This window comes from Hemitrygon akajei, chromosome 32 (assembly GCF_048418815.1).
Source record: "Hemitrygon akajei chromosome 32, sHemAka1.3, whole genome shotgun sequence".
In the NCBI taxonomy this organism is placed as follows: domain Eukaryota; kingdom Metazoa; phylum Chordata; class Chondrichthyes; order Myliobatiformes; family Dasyatidae; genus Hemitrygon; species Hemitrygon akajei.
Window position 1 is genome coordinate 14,612,116 of NC_133155.1, and position 26,865 is coordinate 14,638,980.

General features: G+C 43.1%; 1 protein-coding gene across 1 annotated transcript; it reads right to left on the reverse strand.

Moving 5' to 3' along the window:
* Positions 1 to 1,810: 1,810 nt before the first annotated feature.
* On the reverse strand, positions 1,811 to 24,062 carry LOC140719707 (palmitoyl-protein thioesterase 1-like). Its single transcript, XM_073034516.1, has 10 exons — positions 23,767 to 24,062; positions 21,164 to 21,470; positions 19,320 to 19,429; positions 17,694 to 17,821; positions 17,533 to 17,603; positions 14,449 to 14,551; positions 11,426 to 11,516; positions 9,655 to 9,753; positions 5,683 to 5,754; positions 1,811 to 3,687 (listed from the first exon to the last, which is right to left on the reverse strand). Exons 2-10 carry the CDS (start codon positions 21,288 to 21,290, stop codon positions 3,565 to 3,567), a joined length of 924 nt encoding a protein of 307 aa, XP_072890617.1. The 5' UTR covers positions 21,291 to 21,470; positions 23,767 to 24,062; the 3' UTR covers positions 1,811 to 3,564.
* Positions 24,063 to 26,865: the final 2,803 nt, after the last annotated feature.

A 26,865-nucleotide genomic window follows, 5' to 3' on the forward strand; every position in this document is an offset into this window, starting at 1 on the left:
ACCCATCCACCTGACTGCTGTTATGCCCTATCTACCACTCATCCTTCCCCAGTCTCTCTACATGTTGCAAATACCTTTACACCAACTCTTCTGTCCTCTGATCTATTACTCTGCTTGTCATGTCCCTGCCAAACTAGTTTAAAACCTCAACAGCTCTAATAAACCTACTACCCACAAGGACGCCAATCCCACCCCCCCCCCCACCCCGAGTTCGAGTGTAACCCATCCCTTTCGTACATCCCAGAAGAGATCCCAATCATCCACAAATCTGAAGCAATGTCATTAAAGGAAAGCTTAGAGTCAGGAACACATCCTTGCAATGTCTCAGTTCTACAGAGTGCAGAACTGTCCTCTGAATTCTGCTGCAGACTTTCATGTGGAACTGATGTAACTCACTGCCTTCAGGATCTGGGCAACACTGACAGGGTCGCCCGCTCCCAATTACCACCGGGCCACCCCCCTGCAGCTCCAGATATACTCCCAATCCAACTTCATTTTCCGAAGGTACACATTTGCTTACGTATAAAATACATTTTACACACAGCACGATTCCCAATAGCCATTTCCATGAGCAAAGACATCCTTTCCAGCACATCTATGTAAATCAAACACATTTACATCCTGGATGAGGTGCAATCACCGAAAACACGTGTATCTACCGTGCTGCATCTTCCTATACTAGCCAGCTCTAGTTTTAAGAATATAGCTGTATGAATAAGGATTCATCTATCAATTCAAGCCCAAAATTGGGGAGAAGTGGAAATAACATTTCCCAAAGTCGGTACCCATGGTAGCACGACGTTATTAGAGCTTAAAGCATTCTGGACTTCAACGATCAAATCAGAGGCCGTCCATAAGGAGTCTTCATATGATCTGTAGGTCTTCCCCAGGTGCTTGGTCTCCTCCCATAGTCCAAAGATGTAATGGATAGATCAATCCTATCCTCACTCTGGTCATCCTTCTGTTTTTCACATATGTGAAGAACTCTTGTTTCTTTTTAAATCCTACTTGCCGTGGCCTTCTCACGTCCCCTTCTAACTCTTCCAAGTCCATTAAGCTCCTTCCTGGCAATGTTGTAACTCCTTAGAGACCTCTCTAGCCCTCGCTTCCCAAGTATGCTTGCTTCTTCCATTTGATTAAATGTTCCTCATCACCCTACCAACCTTTCCCTGCCTCAGTAGAACAAACCTATTCCAGCACCCCTTGTGCTTCTAAAGTAGAGGTTGATGGGTTCTTGATTAGTCAGGCCGTCAGAGGGGTTAGGGAGAAGAAAGCAGGAGAATGGACAGAGCAGACTCAACAGGCTGAATGGGCTAATTCAGCTCATTGTAAATAGTCCTGTGATTAGGCCAGAGTTCATTGGGTTTGTCAGCGTTGCTGGACTGGAAGGGTCTACCGCGTGCTGCCGTCACTAAATAAAATAAACAGCTACTCAAATGGCCATTTATCTGAGTGTTACGAGCTGGCAAGTTGGCCAGTAGCATCTCAAACCCATGCATTATCCTAACTTCTCTCAAACAATTCAGAACACAAACCACTAGGAATTTTTCCCAAGGTGCTCCTGTTTGGAGCACTGGGCGAAAATTAATTCGTAAAGAATTATTCTAAAGAAACTGAATTCCCTCATCCTCCACTTTGCAGTGATTTTCACTCCAAATCAAAAGCACACCCCAAAAAAATATTCATCTGCTAAATTCCATGAGGTCTTCATGCAAGTCAAGAAAGGAAAGCATATATTGGTAATTTTTCAATAGGGTTGAAGACTCAGAGTTAATCCTTCTGAAGCAAAAATGAAAGCAGACCACAATCATTGTTTCAAATACAATTTTACAATATGAATAATGAAATTACCCTTAACAAGTCCTTAAGGGATTTGATTCCAAGAACATTTATTATCAAAGTACGTATGCAGTATACAACCCTGAAATATGTCTTCCCAACGGACAGTCACGAAACAAAGAACCACGGATTCAACCCGTTTTAGAGAAAAAATGATCGAACATCAAATCCCCGTCCACAGGCGCGCAAAAAAGTCACACAAACCGCAATAAAAAGAGCAAAAATACAGAAAATAAAACACAAAATCAAAAGGCGTTTTTCAGTACAATCCAGCTCAGTCTTCATTATCTGCAGGCAGGCCAACCCGATTCAAAAATTGCCCAAAAGTAGTAACAAAAAAATGAGTGACCAGAACTAGACAACATCGTAAACCTGAATTAGAGTCCAATTCTGCAAATCTTGCTTCGGCACCATCTGCCAACAGCATCGAGGGAGAGAGAAATCACCCAAGCATAAGGACTTCCCTCAAGAGCAAGCAAGAGAGAGTGAGATTCTGACATACGCAAACACCTTCTCCGACAGCAATGAGCGAGAGGCTGGTAGACAGCGCTGAACACTCGCTTGTCTTCCGCACTCAGCTTGATGATTTTAATCTTCCTTGGTGCTTTAATCGGCGAGAAGGTACTTATTAAATCAATAATCATCTTTTAATCTGTACCACAACAATAACATTCAGCTTTACACGCTCCCTGAAGTCCGCACGTTACAATTTTAGACAACAGCACAATCCTAACAACGAAACAGAAGGTAGGGGAATGCTACTAAAATGAAATAAAAATTTTCATTCATTGGCGGCAGACTGCAGATGTTGCATGTAAGAGCGGGAAAAAAAACACTGGAGGAACTCCGTCAAGAATCATTCGGTTGTGAGGCAGGATCTTGACCCAAAAAATGTTAATGTCACAATTTCCTCTCTTCTCCACCCCCTTTACATATACTGCCTAACCCTCTGCGTTCCTCCAACAGCTTCTCTTTCAACTTGCATTGTTCAGTGATTAGATCCAATCTGAAATCTTATTCTCTGGTTATTGGTACCACTGTTTAAAAAAGTATTACATATCAGCTTACAAAACATCCTGACCATGAAAGGCATTGCAAATCAAGTCTTATTTCACTTATGTTCAGATTTTAGTACAACCTGCTTCATTAGTTTTAATTACAAGCAGAGGTGGGGGGGGGGGGCCTGACGTTATGTGCATAATGTCTGGCTGTCATTCTGATAATAATATACTGGTCTATGTCCCATGGACAAAGCTGAGACTAGCTCTAATCACAGGCCAAGAACAAAATTGCTGACCTAAACTTCGATAATTAGAACTAAGTTACTGGTATAACATTCTTGGCATTCTTACAATTAAAGATTTGTCAAGTGCTCGTGAACAGTTTTCTCTTTTATTTTAATCAAACTGTTCATTTAGATCCTATATGAAAGGACACCAATCCCTGCATCAGAAAAAAAATTAACTACTTTCCTCATCCCCATTGTTCTTGCACTCATCACAATTTACTTCTCAACTTGTAAAAATATAAGCCTGAAAATTCAGTCCTGCCAAGCAGAATGGAATTCTTGAGTTCCTAAGTGCCTGCATGCTTCTTTCAAACTCTGCAGCATCTTGGTTTAGCAAAGCGTTGTAATTCAATTATAGTTGAGACCCAGTGATTTACAATTTGATATTAGGCAAACGATGAAGCAATTAGTAGACAACTACTAGCTTGTTACAAGGATCATTTGAGGTAAGGAATTATGTTGTCATTGAACCATGTCTCTGAGAACTGAAGATGATCCCCATCCACTGATAGGAATTCCAGTTTCTTTGCTTTGTCCATAGCCTTCAACCCCAATCGATCCTACATGCACAACAAAAATACATTTAACCTGAATATTCTGTAAAACTTGTTTATATCTAGCAGGATTTCAGATGGGGTAGGGGTTACTTGTTACAATAAATCAAATGTAAGTGTTCAGAACGAGTACGGCTCTGAAAATGTTGGTTTTAGTCATTGTTCTTCAATTCTAGGTTAGATTACATGATGTTCCCAGAATGAAATGGTCCAAATCATAATGTTTATTGAAAGTAAACACCGAATAGGTTTCTATCCATCCCCTTCTCCCTCTCTCACCTTATCTCCCTGCCCCCCAACACCTCCCCCTGCTGCTCCTCCCCCTTTGCTCTCTTCCGTGGTCTTCTGTCTCTTTCACCAATCAACTTCCCAGCTCTTCACTTCATCCCTCCCTCTCCAGGTTTCACCCATCACCTTGTGCTTCTCCCTCCCCTCCCCCCCCACCTTTTAAATCAACTCCCTAGTTTTTTCCCTCCAGCCCTGCCGAAGGGCCTCGGCCCAAAATGTTTCCTAGATGCTGCCTGGCCTGCTGAGTCCCTCCAGCATTTTGTGTGCGTTGCTCTTAAAGGCACACCATTTTTCAACTTAGAAAAGTTCCCCGCAGCATAATCATCCCTCTAAACATGCCATTCTAATACAAACGTTATCTTCATTTTTACAGACCGGGCATTTTTACAGAAAGTATATACAGTAGAGCCCAAGCTGGGACTTTTCCCTTTGGAGTGGGGAAGGAGGAGGGTGGAGAGCTGCAGGGTGGTGACAAGCGTGAATCAAGTGGCTGGCCAGAGGCTTTTTCCCAGGGCGGATATCATTCAGCTCCGCTGTCACAATAATCGTTACAGAAAATCTTTCCTACCAAATGCAATAAGCATGTACAACAGTTCATCTCTGTGCGACAGGAGAACACACATCATAGTGCAATAGTCTGTTTTATTATTTCAAACATTATTATTGCAGACTAGTAAATGATTATTCTGTACTTTATTATTAATTAAGTCTGCACACTGCTAAGTGTGTTTTTAAATGTTGCTGTTGTAACAAAAGAATTTCCCACTCGGGATCAGTATTTATTATTGTGTTACATAGCTAATATGAGGGGGCATAATTTTGAGGTGAATGGAGGGGAGTGCATGAGGGAATGTCAGAGGCAAGTAGAGGTTTTTAAAAAAAATAAAACAGAGTGTAATATCCTGACAGGGCTGGTGGTAGAGGCAGATACAACAGGAGCATTTAAGGCACATGGAAGGTAGAAAATAAATGAAGGGCTATGTAGGGTTAGATTGATCTTAAGAGTAGATTAAATGGCTGGCACAACATTGTGGGCTGAAGGGCCTGACGCTCCGTACATGACGTCCACAATCACTTCCCTGGTTTCCTTTCGGATCTCAGGACTGATGTGGGGAAATTACCCATCCTTCTCCATTCAGGCAGAGAACTGCATGCGGTTTCAGATTTCTCCAGGTCCTGCTGCCCCCCACTCATCAACTGGCAACGCCGCTTATTGGTTGAAAGCAATTCTGGCCTTTTGCTAGAAATCCACCAAATACTCAGTCTTACAAAATCTGTTTTTTTTTTGCTAACTTTATCTTAGTTTTTTTTTGGTCAATCTTTGCTTTTTTTTGAGGGAGTCATCCTACAAAGCAGTAAAACGTACAAAAAAATGTAAGGTTTCAATACTGACCTAATCTTCCATTTACTTCTGGAACCCAGTTTTACTATATTTCCTTCCACATGTAAAGTTCATTTTTGTAATTCCAAGCCCACTTTCGATCACTCGCCCCAGTGCATCTTCAACTTTCCCACTTGGCTGCGACTTGCACTGGACTCGGTTTCTGAATCAGACTTGCTACTGCCCAGTCTGACCTCACAGTTTCGCAGTCAGATTAAAACAAAGGTTGAAGGCAGAAAGTCTCTTACTCCACGGCATCATTCTGTCTATATTGAGGGCACCTTTCTAAATGCCTCTTCAGCAAATAACACAGGTAACATCACAAATCTTACCTCATGATAAAGGTTGCTCTCCTGTAAGGTGTAGGTGTCCTTGGCCTGGCCTGCTTTATAGAAACCGAACCACTACAAGAGAGTAATAATTTAGTGCTTTTTAAAATTAAAATTAAATTGAACCATTTTAGTTAAAAATACAATATTATTGGACTCAGAATCAGATCTGATATCACCAGCATATGTCGTGATATTTGTTAACATTGCAGTACAATGCAATACAAGATAAATATAGAAAAATATCAATTACAGTAAGTATATGTATATTAAATACTGGAAAAACAGAAATAGTAAAAAAGTGAGGTAGTGTTCATGGGTTCAATGTCCATTCAGGAATTGGCTGGCAAAGGGGAAGAAGCTGTTCCTGAGTTGCTGAGTGAGTGCCTTCAGGATTCTGTACCTCCTTCCTGACGAGTCCCGGGTTTGGGGGGTCCTTAATGATGGATGCCACCTTTCAGCTTTAAAGTACTGCAATAATTTTAAAACTACCAATATTTTGAAAGTAGATTTACAGATCTTCCAAACGACTCCCAATATTTAATCTTATATGTTTAACATGGGAAACCTTCATATTTTAAGAAAGCCACTCCTTATTGATCCCTATTTGGGCAACCGCGACTCATTAGCTGTACGTGGAAGTGGGTGGGGGAAGGTAGCACGTCAATTCCAAACACACAACTGCTACATGTTAGCTCGACTCTATAATTAACCCTGAGACAGAGGAGATCTGGCTTACATACCACCACACCTGGGAATTAACCAACCAACTTTTCATTTAGAGCCACACTGCTTTACGGGTACTTCAACCAAAAAAAAAAGTTCCTTACACATTTCCCCCACTCCTTTAAGCAGAATCTCTTACTAAACAGGAGTCAATGAGGATAAAGGAAGAGAAGGCATACAAAATATGCAGCTTGTTCACAGTTTACAGCTCCTGATGTTCAGTTACTCTTCTACAGACTTGCTAAATATGCCCAGAGAAAAAGAATCGCAGGGTTGAATGGGGTGGCAAATGGGTACTCTGATAATAGATTTCACTTTGAACATTGTTGTTAGAACTTGTCAGTGCAGAAGGTCTGAACAGTTTCAAATCAGAAGTCAAGGATGGATGGATGAAGAGCGGGGATACTCTCCTTCCTTTCACATGGGGGGACTGATGATCGTGTGGCCGTTTGCTAGACTTTTTTCGCATGGCGGGATGATTGCAGAAACATAGAAAACCAATAACACAATACAGGCCCTTCGGCCCACAAAGCTGTGCCGAACATGCCCTTGCCTCAGAAATTACCTAGGCTCTACCAATAGCCCTCTACTTTTCTAAGCTCCATGTACCTATCCAGGAGTCTCTTAAAAAACCACTTACGATATTTGTTTTTTTTTTGTACGGGGGTGGAAGGTTGATGTTATTCTCTGAATGACTTCCATGGCTTTGTTTCATAAGAACAGAAGAAATAGGAGCAGGAGTCGGCCATCTGGCCCATCAAGCCTGCTCCGCCATTCAATAAGATCATGGCTGATCTGGCCATGGACTCATCTTCAGCTACCTGCCTTTTCCCCATAACCCTTAATTCCCCTACGATGCAAAGGTCTATCCAACCTTGTCTTAAATATATTTACTGAGGTAGCCTCCACTGCTTCATTGGGCAGAGAATTCCACAGACTCACCCTCTCTGGGAAAAGCAGTTCCTCTTCATTCACTCCCTAAATTTAGCCCCCCCCCCCCCAACCTTGAGGCCCAGTCTCCTAGTTCTAGTCTCATCTACCAGTGGAAACAAGTTTCCTGACTATCTTATCTATATCTTTGATAATTTTACATGTTTCTATAAGATCTCCTCTATTCCTTTTGAGTTTTACAGTCCCAGTGACTCAATCTCTCCTCATAGTCTAACCCCTTCATCTCTGGAATCAATCTGGTGAACCTCCTCTGCACCGCCTCCAAAGCCAGTATATCCTTCCTCAAGTATGGAGACCAGAACTGCACACAGTACTCCAGGTGCGGCCTCACCGGTACCCTGTACAGTTGCAGCAAAACCTCCCTGCTCTTGAATTCAATCCTTCTAGCGATGAAGGCCAACGTTCCATTTGCCTTCTTGATAGCCTGCGGCACCAGGTTTCGTGGCTATCTGGAAAAGGCGAATCTCAGAGTTGTATACTGCATACATGATTTGATGATGAATGAAACTTTGAACAAGAAAGGAGAAACCAGTAAGTGTGTTGAGGAAGAGAGACATCACAAAGGGTAAGAGGACCATTTATGGTTGAAACACCAAACGGAAGTGTGACCACCTTATAGAAAACGGTGCCTGATGTGGGGCCTACTGAAGTTTATTGAAAAGTATATGAAGAGTATGAGGGCAAACAGCATTTGGGACCAAATGTACAGCAGCAGAGGAAGTAACAAAGGTATGTAAGCCTATCTTTGTTGAAGTCCAGGCAGGAGAAGCAGGAAAATTGTACTAAAGGAACTACTGGTTCTACAGTAAATATCACAGCACAGGCTTATGTGGCTGGATTGCTAGACCCAATTTACAAAACCGTGCAAAAGTCTTAGGCACAGTTATGTAGCTAGGGTGCTAAAGACTTTTGCACATTACTGTATTTTTCAACGTGGAGCAGAGAGCGAGTTTGTAAATCTGGCAGGAGCAAAGGGAGTTGGAAATGGCGAGGATAGAGCGCCGTGGGAAGGGCGTGGGACTGGTGGCAGAAAAGGATTGTCTGGAATTGGGGGGGGGGGGGGGGGGGCGTGGCATGGGTGTAGACACAAGGCAAGGTCATTTGATTCCGAACAATTGGTTTATTGATCATTAACAGAATATCTCTCGGGTGTTTCCCACTCCCTCCCCACCATCCCAACCCTGATTCCTCTCTCCCTGCTCCCTCTCAGTCCACAATAGACACCCACATTAGAATCAGGTTTATCATCACTCACATCCATCATGAAATTTGTTACTTTCTTTATCAGCGGTAGTACAGTACAATACATAAAAACACTGCAGTACTGTGCAAAAGTCTTAGGCACTCTAGATATATACAAGTGCACAAGACTTTTGGACAGGGTGCTGTATGTCTACTGGAATGTTTATGGTGGAAGAGGACAGGGGAGGACAGAATGAATATATACTATAAAGACTACTAGGTTTTCCTTTGGTAACTTCCTGCAACTAATAGGATAAAACTATCAAACATCGAAAACTTAGTAAGCAAACACGAGGAAATCTGCAGATGCTGGAAATTCAAGCAACACACACAAAATGCTGGTGGAACACAGCAGGCCAGGCAGCATCTATAGGGAGAAGCACTGTCGACGTTTTGGGCCGAGACCCTTCGTCAGGACTAACTGAAAGGAAATGTAAGAGATTTGAAAGTAGGAGGGGGAGGGGAAAATGCCAAATGATAGGAAAAGACCGGAGGGGGTGGGGTGGAACTGAGAGCCGGAAAGGTGATTAGCAAAAGGGATACAGAGCTGGAGAAGGGAAAGGATCATGGGACGGGAGGCCTAGGGAGAAAGAAAGGGGGAGGAGAGCACCAGAGGGAGATGGAGAACAGGCAGAGTGATGGGCAGAACCAGAAGAAAAAAAAGGAGGGGGGAAAAAAACTAAATATATCAGGGATGGGGTAAGGAGGGGAAGAGGGACATTAATGGAAGTTAGAGAAGTCAATGTTCATACTATCAGGTTGGAGGCTACCCAGCCGGTTAAGGTGTTGTTCCTCCAACCTGAGTGTGGTTTCATCTTGACGATAGAGAAGGCCATGGATAGACAAATCAGAATGGGAATGGGACGTGGAATTAAAATGTGTGGCCACTGGGAGATCCTGCTTTCTCTGGTGGACAGAGCGTAGGTGTTCAGCAAAACAGTCTCCCAGTCTGCGTTCCACCAGCATTTTGCGTGTGTTGAGAACTTAGTGCCTTGTGAATGTAAAAGTAAATTGTAAAATTTATCTTTAACCACGATAGGAAGACTCTGTCCTCACCTCGGAATCATTTGGGAGAACCATGGAATCCCTCAGGAATTTCACCATTACAAACTTGCGCAGTTTCATCAGATTCTCCTTGTAGCTTCCATTGATGCCCTGTAAACAGGAGCAGTCGTCACTGAACTCCAAAGATATCTGAAACTCAGATCTAGATAAGCAAGTGCACCCTACCCCTGCAAACATTGACACTTAACAGCTGCATACAAAGGGGTGGGGATGTGTTCAAAGGAGGCACAAGGCACTCCTTCCCTCCGCTAGCCTACAGGTCACCCTTGGGCAAGGTGTAGCACCCGCTTAGACCCCACCCCGATAAGGGCCACGTGAAGCCTTTGGGAGCAGGTGGTGGATGGTCAGGTGAGCAGCTGGTGCATATAACAAATTCTGGTTATGGGACCACTGATGCCAGGCAATCTGAAGATAAACACAAAGTACACTGCAGATCAAGACGTACAAAAAAGCTGGATGAACTCAGCAGGTCGGGCAGCATCCGTTGAAAAAAGCAGTCAACGTTTCGGGTCAATACCCTTAGTCCTGACGAAGGGTCTTGACCGAAACGTTGACTGCTTTTTTCAACAGATGCTGCCCGACCTGCTGAGTTAATCTCTGAAGATTATTGATAATGGCTGGGGTCACCTTTCTTGTAAAGACACTGCCCAGAAGGCATAGGCAAACCATGTCTGTGGAAAAATTTGCCAAGAACAATCATGGTCAAAGACCACAATCACCCCCATCATACAACACAGTAGATAATGATGATGGTGACAACAAACTACAATCAAAAACACCGGCCTTTCAAATCTACTGAGCTATTTACTAATAGTATGGCTAATCTGACTGTAGCCTAAACTCCACATCCTCGATAACGATTCACTCTACTACTTAATAACAGTATAGTTACCCCCTATGGTGGGGGTATCTAGAACTAGAGGGTAAAGCCTCAAAATTGAGGGGTGACCTTTTGGAACAGAGGTAATAAGAATTTTTTTTAGTCAGAATGGTGAATCTGTAGAATGCTCTGGCACAGACTGTGGTGGAGGCCAAGTACATTTAAGGCAGAAGTTGACAGTTTCCTATATTGAAGGATATAGAGAGGAGGCAGGTGTGTGGGGTTGAGTGGGATCGAGGATCAGCCATGATGGAATGGCAGAGCAGACTCAATGGGTGGAATGACTTAATTCTGCTCCTATATCTTATGGTCTGATCTCACTGTATTGAATATTAAGACTTTAAAAAAATACACTCTGATAACAAAAGGACAACCTGCGATACAGTTAGAATAGCATCTAGTAGCAGCACTACACAATAATTGCCAAGTTTCTGCTAACATTTGAAGGATCTATTCAATATCTAAAAAGTCTAACCGCATTGTTCATTCATTATGCGCATGTCATATGATGGAGGCAATCATGGTCTCATGACCATGATTGTTCTTGGCAAATTTTCCACAGAAGTGGTTGGCCATTGCCGCCTTCTGGACAGTGTCTTTACAAGATGGGTGACCCCAGCCATTATCAATACTCTTCAGAGATTGCCTGGTGTCGGTGGCCGCATAACCGGGACTGGTGACGTGCACCAGCTACTCATACGACCACCTGCTCCCATGGCTTCACGTGACCCCGATCGGGGGGCTAAGCAGGTGCGACACTTTGCCCAAGGGTGACCTGCAGGCTCGCGGAGGGAAGGGTGCATCTCCACCCTGTCACACACTAACCACATTGCACAGATAAGTTACTGGTAAAGTTTATTTCAATAAAAACTAAGAACATACCCTTTCTTGATTGATGTCTGCCAAGAAAACACTTTTGTTCCTGTAGAGTTCTTCATTCAAGGGATCATGCCAGTACTCTGCCTGCACTAGGCTACCAAGAAAGCAACTATTAGTCTGAAAGTGATTTTAACACACAACTCTATCAGAATATTAGAAAATCAAATTCAGATGGTGATGTTCCAGTTATGGAAGACTTTAATTTCCCAAATATGGAGTGGGAGAACCCAGTTACAGGATTACAGGAAAGTTAATTAATCAAGTTATTGAATGATTGTTTTTTTTGACCCAGCATGTTAATGCACCAACAAGAGGGGAGGCTGGTCTAGATTTGATATTCTGTGACAACCGGGATAGAATTTTGAGTATGGAAATTGTTGAGCCTTTAGGAACAAGTGATCATAACATTGTTAGTCTGGAAGTTTTTTGGGACAGTATATCAGTAAAAGCCAAAGACATTAAATTAGATTTCAGAAAGGCTATATAATGTGCTCAGTGGAGTTCAAGTTTAGAGACATTCTCCTTAAGTTGCATAATGTCTTGTGAGGCCTCACATTGAGCACTGAGAACAATTTTGGTCTCCATATTTTGTGAGGGATGTGAAGGCACTGGAGAAGGGTGACGAGACTCATTCCAGGTCTGCAGGGTATGAGCTATTAAGAAAGATTGAAAGAATTAAATCTTTGTAGACATAGAATGAGAGGAGACACGATAGAAGTGTTCAAGATCATTCGGGGTATAAGCAGATGTCAGCTGCTACTTCAGAATTAATCCATCAACGAAGATACAGGGCCATAGGTGGAGACTGGTTAAAGGGAGATTTCAAACTAACATCAGGAAGCATTTCTTTACACAGTGAGTTGCGGACACGTGGAACAAACTACCTGTGTAGTTGAGAGTAGTACCTTGGAGACTTTCAAATCTAAACTCGATAGTTAATTCAATACTATGTGAATAGGAATTTGGCAAACTTCGTTGGGTCAAATAGTCTATTCTTGTCAAAAATGTTCAAATGTTATTTCAGAATCAGAATAATTACAGATGCCTGGGATCTGAAATAGTATCAAAGGTTGGAAATATTCCAGAGGTCAGGATGTACGTATTGGGAGAGAAACAATTATTTCAGGACAATGATTTGTCATTATTATTGATGGAGTTTTGTTTAAATCAGAGTAGGCAATCAGAAGAGGAAGGGATTTTGTATGTTAAAGAAGACAGCAAAGTTTGTCCAGATTATATATATTTTTTAGAATTTTTGTTTCTTTTTTTGTGTTTTTTTTTGTATCTTGTATTTTTTTTAATCTACTGCACAGACTAGCCCTCCGAGCCCAGCTATCTCCCAATTTAATCCTAGCCTTTGGTAAGTCTTTGGCCTGTGGGGCGAAACAGGAGAATCCAGAGGAAATCCACGCGGTCACGGGGAGAGTGTACAAACTCCTTACAGGCAGCGGCAGGAATAACAAGCACAGCTGCTGCGGTCAGAACAGGATAAATGAAGCTGATCTGTCTGGGCTGCAAACAGAGGGTGTCGAGGCAAACAGAACAAAGCAACGCATTAGAACCGAGAGATGCGGAGCCTAACCAGTGAAAATCTGCAGCAAAAAGATCCGCTGGGAAGTTCTGCAGATCAGGTGGTGACCATATTACAAAAGGAGGCATGGTGTTGCCTCACCTGAAAGAGGACTCTGGCTTTCTGCATGTTGGGAAGAGACAAGGGGTGGGTTTGGCCACCCTACAATTGCATGGGAGAGCTTGTGAAAAGGAGCGTGGTTAACGAAGTTGGAAGTGTGAACCCAGAGTGACAGTGAACAGGTTTGGCAGGGGTTTCTGACCTGAGGTCACGCACCCCTTGGGTCCATGGCATAAAAAATATTGGGAATCCCTTCCCTCTGGAATGTGGGAGGGAAAGCTGGCATCGGGTGGCAGAAATAATAGGGGTAACCCATTGAACGTGAAGGGTGGAGGGCAAGAGCACGTGAAAGCCATCTTTTTGCTGGGATGGGGGCACAGGAAGTAACATGGGAAATAAAGCAGATCCACTCTAGTGCCCTGTCAACCACGGCAGAAGGACAGCCGTGGTTAAGGAAATGGAAAGACTTCTAAGGCATTAGTATGGGAGGTCCCATCAGAACCGATGCAATGCAGCAGAAGGGCTTAGAGAAGGGAGGAAGGGATTGTAATCAGGATGGCTGTGGGATGTTGTGAACCTGTAGTGGTATTGTATTGGGCTTAGCTTTTTGCACCCATGCCAATGACCTTACCTTAGGCCTTCGACTTAGAGGGTGAGTACGTTAAAGGAGAAATTATTCAACGTAAAAAATGAGTTTAGCCAGCTGAATAAGGACGGCACTGAAGGGCAATTCGAACCTCCCACACCACCTTCCCCCGCACCCGCTAGAGGAAACGAAGGATGTGCTGGCCATGTCGGTGTGGGACTGAGGTAGAGGGGGCTTGGGCATCCAATATGACGTTGAACTGGTAGGGCCAGGAAATGGAAACTATCAAGAGGACTGAATGATTTTATGAAGAATTTCATTATAGTCTGAAAGTTATTCTCGATTTTGATGGAGACACTGAGTGACTGGGCCCATATTTGCTGATCTAAATAATTGCTCCTTTTTATTCAACGTGCTCATGTGCTCAGTCATTGTGGTTGACCGGGGTCTTGAGCTCCAGGCAAAAATTTAAATTAAAGTAAGCAGACCAAGGGTCTGCTTGTTAATGAAATCTGAATGTTCAAATTTTATTTCATGAGTTTTATTAAATGTTAAGAGTGCACGCAATTTCTAAGCAGCTTCTAGAAATTAAAGAAGAACAATTGGTCCAGTCACTGGTTCAGTCATTTATCCTCCTTTAGGTTTTAGAATTTGCATTGAAATTGCACGCAAGATGACTGAGTATTCCTAACCCCGTATTCTTCAACAGTATTTGTATTGTTTTACGATGATCGGTTAACTGCTGCCAAATTAATAACTCCTCACCCATTTCACAGCTGTAAAACCCTCATCTACATTCTTGTTACTTACTGGTCTTGAATTGGACTTTTATAAGCACCGAAGTTCAGCATTTCTCTTATCCAATTGCAGATGTGGGAACTTTCTCCAGGACAGTGAGGCAAACCATACACACCTAAAAAGGATGGTTGTGGGGAAACAGAATTAACAGCGATTGCAGGGAAAATTCAGTGGTTCCATTTAATACCAGAGAATGTATACACTATACAGCCTGATGTTCTTGCTCTCTGCCAACATCCTTGAAACAGAAGAAAAACCCCAAAGAATGAATAACAAAAAAATCCAAAGGCCACCTGTCCCCCTCCCACGCGCGTGCAGCAGAAGCCAGCATCAATCTTCCCCCCCCCTTTACTCTAGCAAAAAGCATCAGCATCCCCTCCACCCGCCATCAAAGCCCCCAAAGAGAGACCATCAAAAACTAACTGTTCATTCCAAAATTCCGGCATCACTTGGGGCTCTTTCTCACTAGCAAGGGAATTTGAAGTTATTTTAGTTTCTGCATTTAAAAACCAAGCTAGTCTCCTGTGGCAGACCGATGGCATTCCAGGGCATGGTGTTGGAAGCAGAACCACAGGCCCTGCCTACTTCCCGAACCCCATTTTGACACACTGATTGCCTCTCAGGTGCAGAGGGTTAGTCTTCCATTGAGCCCGTTGCATTCCGCACGGTACCCAAACACGTTTGACTTTGCAGCGAAACAAAGGGAGAAGGAAAGAGGAATTGGCCACAGAGCCTTGTGCATCCGAGATGAATACCGATCTTTATCTCAGCACTACTCTCCTGCGGCAATTCTAATATCCAAGTCTACTGACCTCTGTGTGCAACTTACTCAGCCTCCCCAAAGGTTGACTTCCGTCAGGTGAAGAAAAACTCATTTTATTCCTGAAGGGCTGACCCTTATTTTTGTGGAATTTAGGTTACAGTCAGATTAGCTATACCCAGGCAGTCCCCAGGTTACATACGAGTTCCGTTCCTGAGTCCGTCTTTAAGTTGGATTTGTACGTAAGACGGAACAAGTACATCCAGTATTATTTAGCGTCAGTTAGTCAAACATTTGTCTTAGTATATAGTATATATTTTACCTTTCTATGCATATAAAATACTTAAGAAGCGTATGTATTCCAATAATTAAACCACTGCGTTGCTTAGTAATAATTGTAGCTTTCATCGGGGCAGGGCCTTTCACATGCTCCATTATTCTCACTTTATCCGTTATCCTTTAAAATTGTTCCGATCGTTGACCGACTGTAGTCTAACGCTTTTCCAATGACTGATGGTGTTTCACCTCTTTCCAAACACTATTATTTCCACTTTATTTTCAATCGTGATCGCTTACCGTCAATGGAACAGAAACACTGCGGCGGTGGGTCCCGACCTGCGCCGGCTCCCGAGGTCCGCTGGGTCCTAAGGACCCCCGCACTGATTTCCCCGGGTCCTAAACTGCACCGCACTGAGACAGGTTAAATGGGACAAGTGGGGGCTGTACTGGGTTTGGGTATTTGATCCTCCACAATATTCCGCGTGGGAATTTAAACTGGAGGTGGCAGTGTTTTTTTTTTACGAGGTCGAGTTGCGAGCTCAACATCAACCCGGCACGGATGGTACGGGAGTTCACTGGATCGACATCAACCCGGCACGGGAGCGGCCTGTCACTAAATCAAACTCGGGACCCTCCGTTCTCTAGCCCGGCGCTGATCTGACTGCGCCACCAGCTGACCGGGGGGGTTGCGGTCAGGGTGAACCTTACTAAGAAAAATTTAAGCCAGATACAAAGTTAAACACTCAACACAGTGTCAATGGCAATGACTTAAAATGGCAGACAGACAGCGTTCTCCTTCCTCGGTTCGTAAGTACGAGTTGTCCGTAAGTCGGATGTCCGTAACTCGGGGACTACCTGTACCCTTTTTGCATCCTTCCCTAACCAGGAGGAGGGAGCAAAGCACATTCTAATATTTATTCTGTCAAGTTCTGCAAGAACTTTGCAGGTGACAATTGAAGTCACCTCCAATTCTTTTGAACTCAAGATGGCACAAGCTCAATCGTGCTTATTATCCCCTAAGGGCACCTCCCCACCACACTTCCAGAAATCAACCTGGTGAATCTCCACTGTACTTCCTCCAGAGCAGGGGCTCCCAACCTGGGGTCCAGGGACCCCTTGGTTAACGAAACAGGATCAGACTTAATATCACCGGCATATGTGACTACATTTGTTAACTTTGCAGCAGCACTACAATGATAATAGAGAAAAACTGTAAATTACAGAAATATATATATATATAAAATAGTTAAATTAAATAAGTAGTGCAAAAAAAACAAAATTAATAAGTAATGAAGTAGTATTCATGGGTTCAATATCCATTGAGAAATCAGATGGTAGAGGGGAAGAAGCTGTTCCTGGATCATTAAGTGTGTGCCTTCAGGCTTCTGTACCCCCTTGCTGATGGTAGCAATGAGAAGAGGACATGTCCTGTGTGGTAGGGGTCCTTAATGAGGCTAGTGCCCATGATAGAGCTAACTAATTTTACCACCCTCTGCAGCTCACTTTGATCTTGTGCAGTAGCCCCCCCCCCCCCCCATACCAGATGGTGATGCAGACAGTTAGAAAGCTCTCCAAGGAACATCTGTAGATTTGTGACTGTTTATGATCACAAACCCAAATGCCCACAAACCCCTAATGAAATATAGCCGCTGTCTTGCCTTCTTTATAGCTGCATCAATATGTTGGGTTCAGGTTAGGTCCTCAGAGGTACTAACCAGTAGGAGCTTGAAATTGCTCACTCTCTCCACTTCTATGAGGATTGGTGTGCGTGGTCCCTCGTCTTACCCTTTCTGAAGTCCACAATCAGATGCGGTAAGGCTCCACGGCAGATGGGAACACTTGCTCTAAAGTGTGACCTCTTTTATTTGGGGAGACCAGGTCACTACGCAATATTCTGGATGGATTGACCAGAGTTCTACTCAATTACCTACCTAGTATCGTCTGTAGACATAATACTCATGGGATTTTGGAACTACTCAGTCTAATAGCCTCATCTTACAGTTATGCAAGTGAATAATTATTCACTTAAATGAAGGTATTAGTGTTTTTTAATTTACCTTGATGTTGGCCTCCAATTGAGATGAGATTTTTCATGGCAGGAGAAGGGCATCTCTGGGCCACTGCTCTCCTGCAATGGATAAAAACCATAAGTTCCAGACTCCAGTACGTGATCCCACAAGAAGCTGCATTTTCACATTTGGTTTGTGGCGATACTTACAGGAACTGACCTCCTTGAGAGAAGCCCATCGCATTGTATCCATTCTGCAGCTTCTTGTCCTTGGATAATACATGGCACACCAGTTCCACCTGCTCATTTACATTCATGAAGAAACTGTTCTCTATGTCCTTTTTAAATAAAGGTTCCAAAGTTAAAGAAGGGTTAAATTGTTAACGATAGGCAAGTCTAATATTCTTGCTAAGAATTTGCTTTTAAATCTTCCACAATCAATTCCCACTTGATTTGTAGAAATGAGAGAGAGAGAGCGCGAGCGCGCGGCATGTTGAATTGTTGGGTGAGCAACATTTTTTCTTGCACTGAAGATCACGGTCTCTCTTTGGGGGCTTTGCTATTGCTTGCTCAGTGGGAGCTGATGCTTTCTGCTGAAATAAGTGGGGGGGGTCGATGCTTTGCTGCTGCTTGTGCGTGGGGGTGCAGGGGCTTTGGGGTTCTATCGTTTATTCTGTCATTCATTCTTTGGGGGGTTTGCTTCTGTTTTCGTGCATGTCTGCTAAGAGTAAGAATTTCAGGTGGTACACCGTATACGTTCTCTGATATTAACTGGAACCATTGAACTTGCATCCAGTCTTGGGTAAGGAGCATTTAAAATCAAAGATGTCAATATTTTCACTCCAAAAAAGCATCTTGAGCAAAGCTCTCAGTGAACACTCCAGTAGCTAAATTCTGTGGCCTTAATGAAGAACTTAACTTTAATCATAATTGGATAAGATTAGAGATGAAACTATTAAATAAGGAAAATCGGCTGAGCCCCACCTCTCCTACACTGACAGACATCCTATCTACAAATTTACACTGGTATCGGAAACAGAAACCATTACACAAAAAGATGCTAAAATAGAACAGTTCCTCATTTCCAATTAGGAAGCTTAAATTACTGGCTTCCTTTCAACTTTGTAAGCTGTGGTACTATTGTACTGACTTTGAGTCTAATTGTTTTTATTAAATAATTCAATAAAATTCCCGAATTGTCTTTGTTCTGTATGCCTTGATCAGGATTTGGAATTATGCGTGTGGCTACAGGCTGATCTGCATACAATTACAAGGACAGCAGTTTGAATTACTGACACAAATATTGTAATGAAGAGGGCATCTGGAGAGCAGGCCTTATGAGAATAGGCTGAGTGAACTTGGCCTTTTCTCCTTGGAGCAATGGAGGATGAGAGTTGACCTGATAGAGATGTATAAGATGATGAGAGGCATTAATCATGTGGATAGCCAGAGGCTTTTTTCCCAGTGCTGAAATGGCTAAAATGAGGGGGCATAGTTTTAAGATGCTTGGAAGTAGGTATAAGGGGGATGTCGGGGTAAACTTTTCCACACAGAGTGGTGAGTGCGTGGAATGCACTGCTGGTGACAGTGGTGGAAGCGGATACAATAGGGTCTTTTAAGAGACTCTTAATGGAGTTATGCGGTAGAGAAATTCTAGACAGCTTCTAGAGTAGGTTACACGGTCGGCACAACATTGTGGGCCGAAGGGCCTGTAACGTGCTGTAGATTTCTATGTGGGGGTGGATAATTTCCAAAACACTTACAGTAATTGAATTTAAAATAAGTATTTGCTGTGACAAGATTTAAATTGCAGTTCATTCTTTTATTCAAACATACCTCCGTAACACTGTTCCCAATTTCCAATGACAAAACATAAATTCCGGGAATTTTTTCTTCTACCAATTTCTTCATAAATCCCATGCTGAGAGGATTACAGCAGCTGTCACCTAGTTAATTTATATAAAACAGTTCAGTACTGAAGTATTTCCATTCCAACCACTGGATGCATTTTTAAAATATAAAGTACAGCCATTTGAAATGGTTAATACCACCCGCTTTAGGGTTCGCTTATGTTCTCCAATCTTGCAGTGTAACCATTTTCCAAACCTTTCCTCACTTCCCCTTTCACTTGGCAATGATAAGCACAATCACATATTCTATACTCAAGCAGCTTCGGAATAAAACAGACTTTAAGTGGGGTTAGTTGTTTGACGTGTATCTATTGTTTGAAGTACAATCATACACATTCTAAAGCAACAATTTGACTAGTTACATAAATGCATTAAAATCAAATACAGCAAAACCCCAACCATTCAGAAATCCCAGCGGTTCAGCAGCTTGCTCAACAGGACCTGGTTCCCTTTCGCACAGAAATATAATGTTCTACCATTATATAATATCAAAAAAGTGACACAAGAGACTGCAGACACCATACTAAAATAAATTAAAATAAAAATTAAAATTAAAATTAAATAAATTACTGGATGAACTCAGATGCGGAGGCAAAGTGTATGGGTTCAGACTCTGTATTAGGACTGAGCAGACGATCTTGGCCAAAAATGACAGCCATCTTTTTAGACAACATATCAACTTGCAGGTTAACTTTAAGGGATCTATGGGCGTGGACCCCAAGATCCATCTGTCCATCCACACCGCAGTTAACTCTGTACTCTGTCTTCAAGTTTGATCTTCCAAAATGAAATGCTTCGCACGTTTCCAGACTGAATTCCATCTGCCACTTCTCAGGTCAGCTCTGCATCCTGTCAATGTCCCTTTCAAACCCATGACAAGTCTCTACACTATCCACGACACAAATTTTGTATCGCCTGCTAACTTACTAACCCACCCTTCACTTCCTCATCCAAGGCATTTATAAAAATCACAATGGGTAAGGGTCCCAGTTCAGATCCCCATAGGACTGCACTAGTCACAGACCTCCAGGCAAGATATGTTCCATCCTCTACCACCCTCTGCCCTCTGTGGGCAACCCAATTCAGAATCCACGCAGCCCAGAATCCATGCCTCCTGACTTTCTGAATGAGACTGAACATGGGGAATCTTGTCAAATGCCTGACTAAAATCCATATACATCACATCCACCATTCTACCTTTATCAATATGTTTAGTCACTTCCTCAAAGAACTCAGTCAGGCTTAAACTTCAGACCAACCCTAGTCCCCCTGCCCATAACACCCCATTTCTCACAACTCTTTATTCATTTTACACGCAGCAGAAGCCATTCCTACTCAAAAACTACTCTCTGCAGAGGAAAGTGTCAATAACATGTTTTGCATACTTCCTAACAAAGACAAAATCAGATTAAGACTGCTTCCTTGTCCCCTCTTAAAGCCTGCCTTGACTTGCGTTTTGTCCCCTCCCCACTCATACTTCTCAAGTAGTTAATAGGATTTGCCTGACTAGATCCTGAGAAGGATTAGAGTAACAAAATGCTTTATAGAAAAAGGCTTCCCGCTTACATTGAAATAAACAGTCATAATATTTATCATCGACTGATACTAATAATGTAAATATCGAGAAGCATAAAAATCTTTAATATGTTGGAATTCGGATCAGTGCTATTCAAGACAGAAAGAAACAGGCAGTGTTTTTCCGGAGTGGGAAAGATCCCAGATAACGCTTCATGAACGCGCGCAATTTACAGATAGTCTCATTCCTCTTACCCATGCCGTGCCATATAACCAGGGGTGTTGGCTCTGTGCTGTTTTCGTCCGTCTTCCATGCTACGGTTCCCAAGGCGGAGGAGAAGCAGCAGAGGAACACAAAGCAGCCCGCTCCCAGCACAGCCATCTTACCAGATCATGTGACACGGACCGTCACGTGATCTCTCGAGGGGTTGGGAATGAATGAGACTTGGTCCATTACGGTGAGCGGAGGCGTTGACGTACCGAGCGATGTCATTCATAAAGTTCTCTCCATCCGTCTCCAGTATTTAATAGGTAACTTCATGTTTATTCACATGTCGTCAGTCTGGTAGAAGCAAAGTATAAAATTAAAACAGAAACACAGGAGATTCTGGAGATCTAGAGCAACACACACAAAATGCTGGAGGAACAGCAAGTCAGACAGCATCTATGGAAAAGAGTAAACAGTGGACGTTTCGGGCCGAGACCCTTCTTCAGGACATAATTAAAACAGAAGTAGATGAATAGCTAAATACCTTCCACACTTTCCTTCTCTTTCCTTTCCAGTCCTGATGAAGAGTCGACTAATTAATTATTCCTCTGTGTAGATGCTGCCTGACCTGCTTTCCTCCAGCGTTTTGTTTGTATTACTCAGGATTCCCAGCATCTTCAGAATCTCTTGTGTTTGTGAAGGATGAATATTCCTCGTGGGACGAACAAAACCCAAGGAGAAACGGTTAACGTTTCTGGAATTTGCTTGTTTTCAGAATCAGGATTATTATCACTGACGATGTTGTGAAATTTGTTGTTTTCTGGCAGTGGTACAGTGCATGACGTAAAACTACTACAATAAATGAATAAATAGCACAAAAGTGAGGTAGTGTTCATGGAACACTCCAGAGAATGGAGCATGGACAGAACAGACTCGATGGGCTGAATGGCCTGATTATGTTCCTATCTCTCATAGTCTCATTGAGAAATCTGATGGCAAAGGGGAGGATGCTGAGGGTCTCACTGAAGCCTGGTGCAGCCAATGCAAACTTCCTGCAGGGAAGGAATGCTTTTTGAGGTTGTGCCTCTACACATTGAGAGGCTGGGTCTGGTGCGGAAACTCCTCAGACCCTCGACGGTTGTATCATTCTGGGAGGCCACGTGAATGGTAATGCCCTTTGTAGCCGACAATACCTGTGTATAGGACTGGTAACACTGGCCGGTGCAAAATAAGGTAGAAAAATATTTATTTACCTCTTTGGTACAAAAACAGAAAACTATTTTTTTAATCACAAGAGATTCTGCAGATGCCGGAAGTCCAGAGCAACACATGTTGGCGGAACTCTGTAAGTCAGGCAGTATCTATGGAGGAGAATAAAAAGTCAACATTTCAGGCCAAGTCCCATCAGGCGAAAGTTGACGGTTTCCTGATCGGTCAGGGCATCAAAGTATATGGCAAGAAGGCAGATGTATGGGGTTGAGTGGGATCCAGGATGGAATGGTGGAGCAGACTCGATGGGCTGAATGGCCTAATTCTGTTCCTATGTCTTATGGTCTATCGGAACATTTTTAAAATAATGGGAGATTGGGCAATGCCAAAAACAAAAACAATTTAGATATCCAGTAAACAAGTGACTGAAGGCTCATTTGAGTACATGAGTAACGATATCTTACAGCAAGGTGAATCTACACCTGGAGCACTGTGTACAATCTTGTTCTGCTTACCCAAAACAAATGATATACTTGTGATAGGGATGTGCATGAAGATTCACTAGTCCAAGGTTAGTGGGTTTGGTATATGAAGGAGATAAGACCATAAGATATATGAGCAGAATTGGGCCATTTGGCCCATTGAGTCTGTTCTGCTACTTCATCATGACTGATCCATTTTCCCTCTCAGCCCCAGTCTCCTGCCTTCTCCCCGTATCCCTTAATGTCCTGACCAATCACGAATCTATCAACCTTTGCCCTAAATATATCCAATGACTTGGCCTCAACAAATTCCACAGATTCACCACTCCTTAGCTAAAGAAATTCCTCCTCGTCTCCATTCTAAAAGGACATCCTTCTATTCTGAGGCTGTGTCCTCTGGTCTTAGACTCCCCTGCCACAGGAAACATCCTCTCCACATCCTCTCCACATTCTATCAAGGCCTTTCAACACTCAAGAGGTTTCAATGAGGACACCCCTCATTCTTCTGAATTCCGGATGAGTGGAGGCCCAGAGCCAGCAAATGCTCCTCATATGATAAGGCTCTCAATCCTGGAATCATCTTCATGAACCCGCTTTGAACCCTCTCCAGGGTAGGCCAGGTCTGTATTCTCTCGAGTTTGAAGAACCGAGAAGTAAGCTCATTGAAACTTGCAATATTCTCACAGAGCTCAGTAAATTGTATATTTTCCCTCGCTGAAGAACCAGTCTCAGATTTTGCAATGCACCATTTGGAACACAGGTGAGGATAAATCCTTTCATGTAGTAGGGAGTAAACTTTGGGAATCCTCTACCCCACTGGAGTGGAGGCTCGGTCATCGAGTCTATTCAGTATGGACATCAATGGATTTCAAAGAATCAAGAGATACGGGGACAATACAGGAATATAAAGCTGAAGTAGAAGAATGTTGATTAATAGTAATTAAGGGTAAATTGCTTACCTCTACTCCAATTTCTAATGTGATACAGAGATCACAATCAGAATCAGGTTTAATGTCACCCCCATATGTCATGAAATCTGTTGTCTTTGTGGCTGCAGTACATAATATCAAAGAGAAAAAAGTCTGTGAATTACAGTAAGTGTTAAATAAGTAGAGCAAAGAACAGAAATAAAAAGTAGTGAGGTAGTGTTCATGGGTTCAATGTCCATTCAGAAATCAGATGGCAGAGGGGAAGAAGCTGTTCCTGAATCGCTGAGTGTGTGCCTTCAGGCTCCTGTACCGCCTTCCTGATTGGAACAATGAGAAGAGGGCACGTTCTAGGTGGTGGGGATCCTTAACAATGGGTGCTACCTTTCTGAGGCACCACTCCTTGAAGATGTCCTGGATGCTAGTATCCATGATGGAGCTGACTAATATTACAACTTCTTGCAGTTTACTTCAATCTTGTGCACCACCCTCCTGGTGTTGCAGCCAGTAAGGATACTCTCCATGGTACACCTGTAGAAATTTGCAAGTGTTTTTCCCAACTTTATGACTGTTTCTTTCTAATCACTAAAGAGACAGACATTTGTGATGACCAGATTTCATTCTTAATGCCTTATGAAATAGTTGGGTCTATATATATATATATATATATATATATATATATATATATTTCTGTATAAATGACCCTTTCCTGATGATGATTTAAGGTGACCTTTAGGCTGCTTTTTATGTATTTTATTGCCCAGGAGCTGAGTGACATGACTGGTGGCAACACAGCCACTCCAAAGGAAAAATGTCACAAAGGTTTCCATGACAATCACCTGAAATGAAGGAAGGCAAAGACCAGAAACGTTCTCAGTGGAGAGACCAAACTCCAAAAGATTTGCTTCACAGGAAATAGTGTTTAGTGTGCCATCTTGATCCACCATCCCACTCCAATTTGTGGCCACCCACACTGTTACAGTAGGGCCCAATGCAAGCTTGAGAAACAATTTATCTTTCCTCTGGGAATGCTGGAGCTTTTCAAACCCAATATTGAATTCTCCAACTTAAGGTAACTTGTCATTTTTCTTGGTCCATATCAGTATCGGCCACTTATGTTGGTCATCCCTCTGAGAATTTGGCTATTTCTCTCTCCCTTAGTAAACCTGGCAATCTGGGCAGTGTGACTATTAGGAGTGCAGCACAGTATTCCTTCAGAACACAAGAGATTCTGCAGATGCCAGGGATCTTGAGAAACACACAGAAAATGCAGGAGGAGCTCAGTAAATCAGGCCAGTTCTTCTCACTACTCCATGATGTTTACTCGGCTCTGCGCTGAACTGAGGCTGAGAATGTGGTCTGCTCCAGCTGCTCCTGGCTTCGTGTCCATGGACTCACTTTTGTTCTGGATGCTGTTTGCTTGCTTTTATTGATCGGTGCGTGATATATTTTTTTCTCTCTCTGCAGACTGGGTGTCTGACAAGTCTTATTTTCCATGTGTTCTTTTCGGTTTCTTTGTTTTGTGGCTGCCTGTAAGGAGCCGAATCTCAAAGTTGTATAATGTATACATACTTTGATCATGAATATACTTTGAGGAGACTGAGGTCCTTTGGAGTATGCAGGCCTCTCCTTCACATGTTCTACCACTCTGTTGTTGCCAGTACAATCTTCTATTTGGTGCATTTCTGGGGCAATGGCACCAACACAGGCGATGCCAAAAGGCTCAATAAACCGATTAGAAGGTCTGGCTCTGTTATGGGAGTCAAACTGGACACACTGGAGGCTGTGGTAGAACAAAGAACCCAACGGAAAACCCTGGCAATTCTGGACAATGTTTCTCACCCTCTGCATGCCACCTTGGCTGAACAAAGGGGCACTTTTTGTAATAGACAACTGCGCTGCTCCAAAGAGCGCTATATGAGGTCATTCTTACCCCTGGCCATTAGGCTCTATAATGAGTCAACCTATAGCCGGGGAAGTGATAACTCCCTCCTGTTAGACTGTTTGAGATAACTTATTTTTTTATTCTTTCTTACTTCTCTTCTAATATTTGTACATTTGTATATCCATGCTACTGTGACACCATAATTTCCTTTGGGATCAATAAAGTATCTATCTATCTTGAACTTTGAGCATGTGTGAGGTGAGGGCCTCCGTCAGTCAGAGTTGACCATGGATATTGAGTCCTAGCTGTCTAGATACACAAGCCTGGGCAGTACGATATGGAGAGCAAGCTGTTGCCCACGTAGCAAGCTCCCTCTCTCCATGCATCTGATGAACCCAAAGGAACGGCACAGACCGATACAGTTCGGCACCAGAAGTGTCACAGGAGTTGCCAGTCAGCATTGAACTCAATGTAGGACTGTCCTAGGGACTCCAGCTCAGGATTTTTCCCCTTGGGGTTTACTTCTGAAGCCTTCCTCATGAGCTGGTATAGCTGCAAGGGAGCAGAGGTTTCAGATCAGTTTTCCTCTTCTCCTAGGTGAGCCGCCAACCACAGCTGACGAGCCCCATCTGCCCGAAGTGACTGGTTTTAAGGTGCCGATTACCTGCCTTTGCCCAGTCTCCTGTCAGTAGAAATGGTCCCGCCGGGCTTAGTAGCTAAGCCACATGTGAAGGCCAGGAGCCGGACTTGGTTGTCAGAGACTATTTGAGGTGCACACCATTGGGAGAATTTAATAGGTAGTGGGAGCTTGTGTCCAAGGAACCGTATGAGCATGTGTAGAGGGGAATAAAAAAGTTTTGGACCAAGATGCCAATTGTTTCTCCAGCACACTGTGCCTGTTGCAGTGTCCTTCCAACTGCACTTAACACGCTTTATTACTTCCCTATCAGAGATACTCCCTTATACACGGGTATCAGAAATAAAAGGCACATTATCTAAAGTTGGAGAATTTAACATCAAGTGTGGCTGGCCATCAATATGCCCAGACAGTAGATGGAGTGCTGTTCTTCAAATTTACATTCTATTCCGTCGAGAACATTTACAAGGAATGCTGAAACAAGATAGCAGCATCCATCACCAACAGCCCTCACCATCCAGGCCATGCTCTCATCTCACTGTTACCATCAAGGAGGAAGTACAGGCACATTAGGGTCTCACACCACCGGGTTCAGAAACAGTCATTATCC

What these genes read in the sequence shown, in the direction of transcription:
- LOC140719707 (XM_073034516.1), bottom strand. Translation starts at nt 21,290, where the DNA reads ATGGCTGTGCTGGGAGCGGGCTGCTTTGTGTTCCTCTGCTGCTTCTCC. An exon ending in TTGGGAACAGTGTTACGGAG is followed by an intron (nt 17,822 to 19,319) that starts GTATGTTTGAAT and finishes TTATTTAAAAAG; the next exon opens with GACATAGAGAACAGTTTCTT. An exon ending in CAGACATCAATCAAGAAAGG is followed by an intron (nt 9,754 to 11,425) that starts GTATGTTCTTAG and finishes TCCTGTTTACAG; the next exon opens with GGCATCAATGGAAGCTACAA.